The following is a 12,317-nucleotide window of genomic DNA, read 5'->3' as shown; positions in this document are numbered from 1 at the left end:
AGTTTAAAGTTAGCTGTTTCTCCTCAACAGGACCGCTGTCTGGCCGCTCTGGTTCGGGTGGAGAAGACAGAGTTCCTGTCCCCTGTGTTCATTGGCGAGGTCGCCCATGTCACCGCAGAGATCACTTACACCTCCAAGCACTCGCTGGAGGTCCAGGTCAAAGTCATGGCTGAGAACATCCTCACAGGTGACTCATTTTGATTTAAAGTAAAAGTTCAGGCATCACTTTGACTGTTTGATTATGCGTTTTAATTAGTGATCAACTGAAATGTTATTCTAGGGGTGATATTAAAACAGTGCTAGATGTCCATAATGCTAACACATCTGATTGGAATATGATGAATTAACACATTGAACCTGCTGCCTCACCTGTGCAGCAGCGTTCACCTTTAGCCTCATTCTCACCCACATCACTGCAGAGTGTTTGAAAGAATGACGGACGTTCCGGTGATAACACACTCAATGATACACACACACACACACTAACACACATACCATTGACAAATATTAGTCACCTACAGTACATGCTGTAATAACTGGGGCTTTTCATTGCTGGTTACTCTGTTGGTTACTTTGTCTATTTAATACATGTATTATTTGTTTTATAAAATGACATAATTCATCATATTTTTCTTACAGTCCAATAAGCAGTCTGAAGCCCAATAAGATTTGATTGACAGTAAGATATAAACTAGAGACTTGAAGTAAATCCTTACATTGCAGAGGCTGGAAACAGTGAATACATGAAGGTCTTTTTCCTCAGATTAGTTTGCATTTCTCTGGAAGTCTCTTTTTGCTTAAAGTGTGACAAGGACGGGAGGCTAAGTAGAATTTGGTAAAAGTGGCGCTTTCTTATAATTTTCAGTAATCTTTTGTCCAAATCTTTCACTGTGTCAGACAAGCTCAAGAGTCAGTTAATGGCAACCATGTAGTATTTGCTGCAGCAGCACGAGTCCACTGCCTACAGATGTGCAGTCATTCTCTGTCGTCAGGGAGTTGTCTTCATACTTATTCTTCATACTGTAGTACAGTGTGTTTCAGTCCTGTTCCTGGGGCCTCACTGCCCAGAAAGTTTTAGATGTTTCCCTTGCACTGCTGTAGTAGATTCTGATTAAACTGAGTTATTATTTGTCAAGGTGTAATACTCTACAGTATGATTTACATTTGTCTTACCACTGATGGTTTCCCCCACACACCAGTCCAGTAGGTGTTCATTACATGACATGTTTGACTATTAAAAACTGATAAAGAATTGTGACAGGATCATAAAACACACATTTTAGAGTATAATGCTCCGTGGTGCTTATTAATCACGTAGCTGAAACCATTTCCCTTCATTTCCACTTCACAAGTGCAGTTTGATGAGCACGGGTGGTACTTATAACAGTAACGATGGCTCTGTTCAATTCAAGTGTCTCATTAAGTCTTGACAGTGTGACAGTGAACAATACAAGGACTCGGAAACTGAAGCAGCTCAATGGAGTTCAGCCACCATTAATTGAGTTATTTGGACCAGTGCTTTTCATACTTTGATAAATCATAATGTCTCCCTGTTTTATCCCTTTTATCGGTGTGTAGACTGTAGAGAAGACAGGAAATAAAAAAAAAAATAAAAAACATCTGCTCCACCAGTTTTTCACACCCTGCTGCACCAAACTAAATTATTTTTGCCGCAGGACGCAACGTTTCATCTGACTGTAAAGAAAAAGAAAATCATATCAGTTATGAATTTGGGAAAACTTATGTTGAAGTTAGTGTGGAATCATTAGTGTAATTCGGTCACTTACTCTTATTTTATGCAGTAGATTATTTTTTCGTTTTTTAATACAAGTCAAGTATTCACATTGCCTACTATCCTATCATCACTTGTTTGTATTTCTGGGCATTTCTTTTACGTTTTCAAAAGAAATCCCCTCCCTGTGCTGTTCAGCTGGTTGAACAGTAGAGGGCGGCACACATTCAGTAACGCTCTCCCGACACGCGTGGCAGATGAAACACAGCTTTCATGAGGCGGCGCATTACAAGCTGTGACAGGGGAATAGAATCTAAGAGCCATGTTGGCTTCTAGTTTGCCAACAGATGCAGTCTGTAATGCTTGTTTATTATGGAGATGTGTGCACATTTGATGTACACGTTAAAACACACAGGTCTGTATCAGCAGGCTCACATACACATGCTGCCCTGAGTCCCTTGGGTAAAGACGGAGGGAGGATCACATTGGGCTGACCCAGCGTTATCTCTGGACCTTTAAATGTCAGTGGCAACAGCGATGCACCGACTGTCTGTGTGATTAAATGTAATCTTCTGAATGCACTCTAACTGCTTTAATTCATGGCAAACTAGGAGAGACGATGTTACACCTTTAAAGAAGTATAGTCACACAGTTTATAATGCTGGAGCTGGTTGTGAATGAGTTCTGTAGCATGGACGGGGAGGTTTCTTGACATGTTTCAAAGGAAACCTTACTTTGTGTGTATTTTTTGATGGATTCGTAGTTAGAAGGTGCTGCAGCATCAGAGCGAGCTGTCCGTCTTCAACCATGTGAGAGAGGCGGAGAGGGAGACGGACTGAGGGAGAGCAGGGGAGTGAGACAGATGTGAGGCGAGAGGCAGACAGACATATCGATGGGCAGAGAGACAGCAGAAAGAGCAAGAAGGAGTGAGAGAAGGGTAGAGATAGAAAGAAGGAAAGGAGGTGTGAGAAACAAAAGAAATATCCCCTAGACAGCCGTTGCCCTAGCAACAGGCTTGTACTGGTTGGTTGGCTGGTTGCTGGGCTGGAAGCAGGTTGATGGAGGCGGAGGCAGAGATATGAGATGACAGGTGGGGAGCAGCGTACGTTACATGCAGGCATCGGCACGGGCAGCCCGCTACGGCACACGGCCTGTCAGGAAGGACCCCGAAGAGAGGCGATCAGGAAGGGAGCCAATGGAAAGAAGGCACCGAACGCACTGTTTTGTTTGCTGCACATCAAAAGGATTGTGATTCAGGGCTGTGAAAATAAGATAATAGGGCTGCACTACTGTTTATTATTCTGTTGATTATTTTATCGATTAATCAATTTGTTCTATAAAATGTCAGAAAATTATGAGATATGTCGATCCAACACCCAAGATTGCGCCCTCGAATGTACTGATTTGTCCACAACTCAAAAATACTCAGTTCACTATCACGGAGGAGCAAAGAAACAAGAACATAATCAAAGTTACTAAGCCAAAGAATCATACTATTTTAACTTTTCTTTCTTAAATAATTAATCAATTCAAAATAGTTGTCAACTAATTGATGAATCAGTTAATCTATACAGCTCTACAACATAACATGGGCAACATGTATTTGAGCAAAAACAAAGTAAGAAAACTTTAAAGCAATCTTTTTTCTGTTAAATGAGCAGACATCTTCACCCTATTAACATTTTATGTCAACAAGGGTTGTACATTATTCTGTAGTAAATTGATCGGCCATTTCTCAGCCTTACAATGAATATGTTTTAGAATCATAAAATAACCAAAAACCAACATGTTCAGAGCTGTTCGTAGTTAAGATGTGCACAGCTGTGATTATATGAAGCAACAACAAAAAAAAATAGAGTTAACAGTTTAAAATCTAAGGGTAGGTTCACTGTCGGGGCAGTGTGGGTGTAGCTTTGTACTTTGCTGTTGAGCTCTCTGGAGGTTATGTGGGTATAAACACAACATCTGTGATGGGATTTGCTCATTTTTCTGGCCCAATTTACATATACACGAAATCTGCCTTTCTACCCTGATTCATACAGTATGTGACATCACCGTGTGTCAGTCTAACAAAAATAAAAAAATACAACATATATACACCATTAATCCAGATTTAGGAAAACGAATTAGGGTTGAGATTATTTTTTGCAGTACTGTGTGTCCTGAGTGAGCAGATTAGTTTGTGTCCTGAAATCAGAAAAAAACAGGGTCGCCTCGACACAAGGAGAGCCAGAGGAGAGGCAGCACCTTGGTGGTCTATTAGGTCATACTCTAGCTACAGGAAGTAGGTCACATTTGTGTAGATGTATGGGTGTGTGTGTTCAAGTTGACACAGCTGTTATCTGTGTGAACGTATGGATGCCTGTGTGCTTCTGCAGATTTATTTTTATCCAAACCTCAGAAGAATTGTTCATTCATATTCACAGTATGTGGAGCTGTGTAAATAAATGATTGTGTGCATGTTTCGGTTTTAGATGGCGGATTTGTGCAGGAGCTCATTCGTATGTCAATAACTGTGAGGGAGGTTCATGATAAATGTGTGCTTGTCTTTGCACTTTGCATGTAGATGCATCATTTTGCAGATGTATGTTTGCTTTGCATGGTGGGTGTGCACGTCCACACTGTACACATGCATGTGTGTGCATGTGTTAGTGCGTGTGATTTCATCAGTGTTTGGCCCTTTAAAAGGTTCCTGCGGGGCCGAGGGGGAAGAGAAGATAACGGGAGCAGACATTATTTGCTTCTGTCATGTCGGCTTAGCGTCAGACCTCACACACTGCGGCCCAGTCAGACACGGACGCCAAGTGGATGTACCTGCACACATGCTCCAACACGACGCGCTCACGTACCCAACACATACTGACACACACATGCGGCTGTGGAGGGACAACCTGCGTGCATACAGAGTCTGATAAGCGCATCCTGACACATTCTGCATAGAAGAAGTCACACACCTACATTCTCACACCCACGCAGATGCACACTGAGTACACACACTTCCCCCTCTCTCTAAAAGAGGTCTCACACTGAGGCAGGACTGGCAGGCTTGTACACATAGATCTTTTCTCAGGCAGTTTATTGAAGGATGGCTTGAACAGGAACACCGAATGTTCCTGTTAGTTGCAGACTCCCAGATGTTGTTTCTGTTTTTATTTTTATGCACCTTTTTGCAAGATAGGAGGATCTGCATTTAAGCAGCAATGTGTGTTTTTGCAGCTTCGCCTGTTTACGCGCACGCACCTTGTGCCATGCGTCAGTATGTATATTACGGCCTGTGTGCATGCATCTTTGTATTCATGCATTCATGTTTATGCCACATGTGTGTGTGCATGTTGGGGGAGGAGGCAGGCATCCAGGTTCCACACTCAGTCAGGCAGCATCTCGTCAGGCAGGCCTCAGTCACGGCCCCCCAGGGGAAGGCTGCCTACTGTGGGCACGAGCCGTGATGATTGTCCCCGCTGGGGGGATTGCACATGCGCACTCACTTACACACATGCGCACTCACACACATACCAACACACATCGGCACACACAGATTTGCATATGCCCATGTATGAAAAAAAACATGCGTGGAGATAAACCTACATACCTAGAAAACACAGTCACAGTCACACACATGAAGGTTCCTAGATGATGTATAAAGCATGTGCACATACTCATGCGCACACATGCGCACACACACACACACACACACACACACACACACACACACACACACACACACACACACACAATAAGGCATTTGTGCGCACACACAGGCACAAAAATCTGCTGCCACACTTGGGACAAACACACATGCACCCAAAAGTCCCACAGAGGTAATAATGCTTGTGTTGCATGCACACTCAGGCACATATTTGCATAAACAAGGCACACACATCGCACTACCTCAACACACACAAACACACACACACACACACACACACACACACATATATATATATATACACACACACACACACACACACGTGCACAGACAGAGCTGAGAGCAATGCATTGTGGTTTGAGGCTTAAAATATTCAAGTTCCTTCAGTGATCCTGGTGGGTCACACAACTGCAGGAACTCAAAGAGTGCGACATGAACACACACACACACACTCACACAAGCAATCAACAGTGTATTGTTTTAGGCTTAAATTATGATCATTGCACGCAATTAGTTATTTTAGACAGTCTAAATGTAAGCGTTGAATAAAATATGTAAAAACAACAACACAAAATACTGCAAGACCTTTAACTATTAAGTATGAGGTCAGCTTGACTTTTGGAGCACGGAAGAATTCCCCGAGGGCGAAGCTGAGGTCGGTAACAGCACAGACAACACCACGACACATGAAAAGTCGTCTGGGTACAACAGAAAAGTAGATTTGTGCAAAATCACTGTGCAGTCCATCGGGTGAGGAGCAGCTTTTTGTTTCTTTTTGTTTCTTCTTGAGAAAAGAGATGAAGTCTTGTACAGATGAAATATACCTTAATGCTTGAATGGGGTATTGGATATCCCCTTTCAGTCAAAATGCTCCATCCCGTTGCTCTACTCCTGACAGGATTTCATCTGTTCCTATCAGGCTGTACCAGCTCACAGTGGGGCTGTATTGTAGTTAAACGTAATGGAGACTTGGCTCAGCACAATGGAAAATCTGTGGTTTTGATCATTGTGATCAAGCACTAAGAACGCTCCTCGCTGCACCGTCTCTGAGGCTGGAAAAGGGCTGTTCAGGAAGGGGAAAAGAAAACAAGACTTTTTTTCTGCTCGGAGGAAGAATGAAGGGTAGTGGGTATGAGCCAAAGGGGAGAGCAGCGAGGTGAATGAGTAAAGTACAGCCATAAATCATGTGAAACTGCTCAAGGTGAACAGAAAAAGGAAGAGACTGTGGAGAAAGATGGGGAAAAAATGGAGGAGAGGAACAAATAGCTGAGAGATTTAATATCTTAGGGGAGTGCCGATTGGGATATGGGTATGTTGTGCATTTATGAATTTCAAGAATGGTATGAAGTAATGATTGATGTCTTAAACTTAGATTAAAGGGGATTGGATGTTGCATAAGTAGCCCTGGAGGGACTTTTCCCCACTTAAGCACCCATGTGAATACTCAAATCAGTCCCCAAAAAGGCTCTGATTTATAATTTAATATGACAAAGCGTAGTGTTTGGGAATTCTGCTGCCTATCATATAGTTAAAAAAAGCAAAGTCTGCCTGTGTGTGTAAGCCACTGATCATATTTGTTTTGTAGTTTATACCTAATTTGCTGAATTTTTGTCCTACAATCCGGAGTAGACACACCAGGGGATCAGATGAGTTTGATTTGTCCGCTGTGAAATGTCCTTCAATCTCGCATGTTGTTCTTGCAGGTTCATGCACTTAAAGCGAAACTCTCGCCAAAAAGCAACCGAGGCTTTATTTGGGATTGAATATGAGTCAAACCTTTGTGTGAAAGCATAATTGCGACCAAAGAGGCACTTTTAAGATTTATCGTAGTTTCGGTTTTGGGCACATTAATTTTGAACGGGAGTGCATGGGGCAGGACATGCTATTCAATCCCAAATTAAGGCCCGGTTGCATTTTGGCGAGAGTTTCGCTTTAAAGGACTGCTGCACCAATATACCATCAATTAAAAAAAAGGACCTGCCACCGCTAGGTGCCATTTGTCTCAGCTGTCATCACAGCCGCCACAGTGTCCTTTAACATTCACTGAGCTCTTTTTTCTAAAGCTGCCGCCGGATGAACTTGAAAAAACGTGCACAGAGTCACTGAGCTCTTAGCCAGTTTATTGAGCATTGTGCGGAATGAGGAAATTTAATTGAGCAGATTTGTGGAGCTTGTGTTCAGGATGGATGCAGCCAAAAACCTTCCTATTCACTAATTCATTCAAGACTTACTAAGCAAGCCAGCTGTCCCACCAGCTACTTCATACTGCTCCTTCGAGACTGAATCCAGTTTTCTGTCATCGCATAGAAAACCAACACATACAAGAAACATTCTTCACTTTTGATAAATTAGGGCTGAGGATGAGGATAGAAGATTGAATACAGAAAAAACATTCTCAAAGTGTGAGTGACTTGAAAAATGTCTACCTCAATATTATAAAGTCTTATATTGATTTACTGATTTATCTTGAATTGCTGTTTGAATTTCTCCCATTGTGTAGCCATCAAAAACATTAAATTTGATGTGTGTAGATACTATGGATACCAAACTTAAGAACGACAGGGAGCTGAGGTGTCCATCATTTATTTATCTTGTATTTATGCAGGAGGACTTGTGATGCAATAAAGATATCTGTCCCTTAATGGAGACCTTTTGTGCCTTTTCATTTTTTCCTTTTCATCAGTGTTTCATTTATGCCTGTACAAGATCCTGAAAGGTCAAGGTCCGCCCCAAGAGAAGCTCCTCTCCCCCACAGAAAAACACTGCTCCTGACACGTCTCGTCAGTAGTCCCACCTTTAATCCTGTGACTTTGTGACATCACACTATGTCAGAGTCACATATGATTTATACCCAGTGGCAAGTTTGGCACGTAAGAATTAATGTCTATGTTCTCTGTTGTAGTCAGTGATGCTGACTCAGGTGTGTTTAAGCTGATCAATCAGAGCAGACTGGGTATTAATTACGAATCTAGAAATGAGCATAGAATGTCTCCTGTACTAGAAGTGATTCCAGTTTATTTTAGTGCAATTATTTTGGACAGGGTAAATCGTGGTATACATTTTCACATTGTCTCATGCCTTGTCATGATAAATATTCTACATTAGGGCTGCATAGTTGATCGAAATATTATCTCAGATTGCAACTTCTTCGAGAGCAATATCCAATCACAGAAGCTTAGATTTTTTGATAAAGGCAAAATGTGTGTCAAGACAGCGGTATTGTGAAGTACTATACTGCTGTAGAGATCACACATGTCAAATCATCATGATTTAATAGTTTTTTCAGTGAAAATTTAAGTTGTGATGCACAGTTAATCATTCCTTTACATGTAGCAAAATTAAATCTCATCAAAATAATGGCATTATGATTTTTCCTATTGTATCAAGCAGACCTAGTATGCATGTAGTATTGAGCTGCATGTAATGACCGTCTCAAGCATGAGGAGTGACATGTGCTTTTTTTGTAGACACGCTGTAAAGGCATGAAAAAGGCTGCAGTCCAGGCAATGACATGGTCAAACATTGACATTGTCTTCATTTAATGCAGAGGGATTTGAAATTCAAAGCCAGCTCCCTGGTTACACTCTGGTTAGAAAGGTCACTAGTCGGACTGGGAATAGTTCCCCTCAGTCCCTCCTTCTCCTCCTCCTCCTCCTCCTCCTCCTTTCCTCCTCATCCTCGTCCTCCCTCCATCCTGAACACAGTTCACTTAAAAGGTCCAGCAGGAGCTAATAATAGACTGGAGTCACTCAGTCTTGGTAGAGTCAAGGATATGTAAATATGCCTTTCTGCTGTGGGCAACTTCCTGGTTGCTGGCAAGGGCAGGAGCCAATGAGAGGAGGAGAGGAGAAGCGCGGTCGGCATGGCAACGCGGCCCGGCCGTCTGAGCGGTTTTAACTTGGGTGTAAAATGCAAATGTTATTCCCCGCGAGTGCCCAGAGCGGCTGCTCTAACTCTCTTCTTTTAACTTTACATTTCCTTTGTCAAAGACCTCATCTGGACTCACAGCACACACAATAACGTCACAATTCTTCATTTTTATCAACCTATGGGATGTCCTGATTTTTAAAAATGCTACAGTAAAGGAGATTAAAGGAAACTTCCATTCTATAGCATCAAATAAAATTTTATCTAAATATAAGCGCCAGCAGTCCTAATGAGAAATAGTCAGTTTATTAGATGTTGCAGAAAAGCCCCTCAACACTTTACAACAGTGATCTCATTTGAACCTGCTGTCTTTAATCCGTGAGCCTCCCTTGCGTGCTATGACAACACAACCTCAAAATAGGCCCCCCTCCCCTCCACCCCCCTCTCTGTTAGTGAATTAAGAAAAAAAAAAAGTGTAGGCAGATATTGCTATGGCAACCTCTCTGCCTGATTGCTATGGGATGTGATTTCCACGAGGTTTGTCTCCTGGTCTTCTGGTTCTTAACTTTCTGTAGGAAGGCAGAGCTAATGCTACAGCCCCCAAAACCACCGCAACGTCTCACACGCTACTGTACACGGAGGTTTATGGAAATGTCAGAGCCTGTATTTATTCACAGGAAGACGCGGTATGTGCACATCACTCGCTAATGATGAAGACAGTTTTTATATTTAGGGAGCCACAAGAGAGCAGAATCGAAGGGATGAAACGTTAAAGGGACAGCACTTACTTCCAAGATATTCACACACAAAGACCGATAATGAATAACATGAGAAAGAGTTTTGAATATCCACAGATAAATTAAACAAAACTGCGTAATTGTCCGCTACTTTGAAAGGATTGCTTAATGCTCCAATAATGAGCATATTTATTTGACTTCAGACACTTTCTTATTGCTAAAAGGTAACCTTGCCCCATAAATGGAAAAACCTGACTCAATTCTCAAGATTTCAGCAGTTTTATTCAACCCCTGTGAATACAAAGTAATAATTTATGCACATGTATTAACACCCACATGTATTCTGTTTTTATTTTGTTTACTTTTTGCAGGGCTGAAAGAAAGACGTTAGACTGAATTGAAAACCCGGCCGGACGTTATGGAACAATTCAGTCGTCTTATATTTTAACACACCAGCGACGACACCTCGCCGACATATAAAGTGATGTAAATATTTGTACTGAGAAACCTAATGAGCGAGTTGCCGTTCCTCCATTTCTTAATCACAACATGAAAACGCAGGATGTTCAGGATTTGGGGATTATGCTAAACCGTGCGCTAACCAAGGGACGGAGTTTAGCGAATGTGAGCGTGCGTTCTTCTGAACAGACGTGAATGGTTGTCTTTGAACAAAGACCTCATTTGTTTCCTGCTCCTTTGTTTGCAGAAGAAAGACTAATCTTCAGGCAGCGCCTCTGGATTTGTTAAAAACTGGATTGGCTTTTATTGGGGTATTAATAAAAGCGTCTGTTTTGACAACAGCTGCTTCAAAATTGTTTACTCCATTGTTTGTTTTGTTTTAAAGGACGTGTCAAAACTTCTTGCTTGTTGGTGCACAGTCACAAAACTCTGAGAGAATGACATTGGTTTTATTTAGTGGAAGAAAGCTTTAAAATTATTGACTGACATGTTTCTTTGTGCAAGAATTCAACCGTCGCTTTCTCTTTCTCTAACTGCAGGTGCCAAAAAGCTGGCCAACAAGGCGGCACTGTGGTACGTCCCCTGCTCTCTGCAGAATGTCGACAAGATCATGGAGGTGCCGCCCATCAAGGTATGTGGAAACTCTTGCTCTGACCTTCACGGAGCAAAGTTTGGCATTTCACCTGTCGGCTTCTCCGTCTCTATCAGACTCTGTCCCTCAGAAATGACGGGATGAGAGGTCAAGATAAGGGAATCCGTGAGACAAACCATCTGGAAAAAGATAAAAAAAATAATCACATTCAACAGTGTGAAAAGTCTGTCTCACTGTCACGCGTCTTTTATGTCTTAAGCCCAGTTCATACGGGACTGGTATTACCTGGGGACCTCATGAGATTTAGAAATTTCCGCCCCGCGTTTGTGTGTCATGTGGCCCATCCACACGGGATAAGTGATGTCTGTATCTCCTGATGTGATGTCAAGACTGCGTGTGACACAGACCTTCCGTTCTTTAGCTGCCACGTTATTCACAGCTCAGAGATTTGCCCACTTAGTTAGTGGTAGCTTGTCAGAAGTATATTATGAATAAACATTTTAAGCTTATTTTCAGATCAAGCAAAAGATGCTTTGTGACTGTACTTGAATATGGCAGCTTTTTGTTGCTCCTAACCTTCTCTGTCACAACTTCTAAATGTCAATATAGCCGACGTCAAAGCACAGCTGTTGACTGCTGTTAAACAGATTATGAGCGGCAGTCAAATGTGTAACTAGTTCAGTTGTCTGACAAGAGAAAACAGGTGTTTGAAAGGCAATGCAACCCTCACAGACAATTCAATGATACTATTATTGATATCTGTGTTTGGTAAATTGCTCTGGAATTTTTACTTTACAAATTACGGACACGGCAGTTTTCCAGAGGATTAAGATTGCTGACATCCTCCGTATTCAGGTAAATATGTACACTTGTGCATAAGTTCACACTGTATTTGTTCTGTCTGCAGTATGACAGCACAGAGAAAGAGGAGGAGGGCAGAAAGCGCTACGAGACTCAGAAGATGGAGAGACTGGAGACCAAAGCGAGGATTGAAGAGGTGGTGCCACCTCCACCCAACCCAGGTAACATCTTCCGATTGAGAGACGATGGAAATACAAGCTGAAATTACTTCTTAACTAAGTTAAAGTCTCATCATGATGCCTGCAAATAACTGAGCACCGCCCCTCAACACAGAGGCACTGTGCACGCCTGAATCAATGTCCAGTTTGGATGTTTTTGAGTGTAATAACAGAACTTTAGGGTACAGGACACCATGTGCGCTGTCATTGTATGTATTTCCATTGTTTTACCATAACAATATCTGCCTCTGAGAACTGTTAGATG

The 12,317-nt window shown here is 42.0% G+C and overlaps 1 protein-coding gene across 4 annotated transcripts in view; it reads left to right on the top strand.

The window, feature by feature from the left end:
* Window positions 1-12,317, top strand: part of acot7 (acyl-CoA thioesterase 7) — a 60,899-nt gene that overhangs the window by 8,361 nt on the left and 40,221 nt on the right. For all 4 annotated transcript variants that reach the window (XM_030424489.1, XM_030424488.1, XM_030424487.1 and 1 more), the window contains exons 3-5: window positions 31-187; window positions 10,981-11,072; window positions 11,941-12,055. In XM_030424489.1, coding sequence (XP_030280349.1) covers window positions 31-187; window positions 10,981-11,072; window positions 11,941-12,055 — 364 coding nt within the window. The remainder of the gene's footprint in view (window positions 1-30; window positions 188-10,980; window positions 11,073-11,940; window positions 12,056-12,317) is intronic.

The sequence above is a fragment of the Sparus aurata genome, chromosome 7 (genome assembly GCF_900880675.1).
Source record: "Sparus aurata chromosome 7, fSpaAur1.1, whole genome shotgun sequence".
Lineage (NCBI taxonomy): Eukaryota > Metazoa > Chordata > Actinopteri > Spariformes > Sparidae > Sparus > Sparus aurata.
The sequence above is the reverse complement of the archived record's forward strand: the minus strand, read 5'-3'. Positions and strand labels throughout refer to the sequence as shown.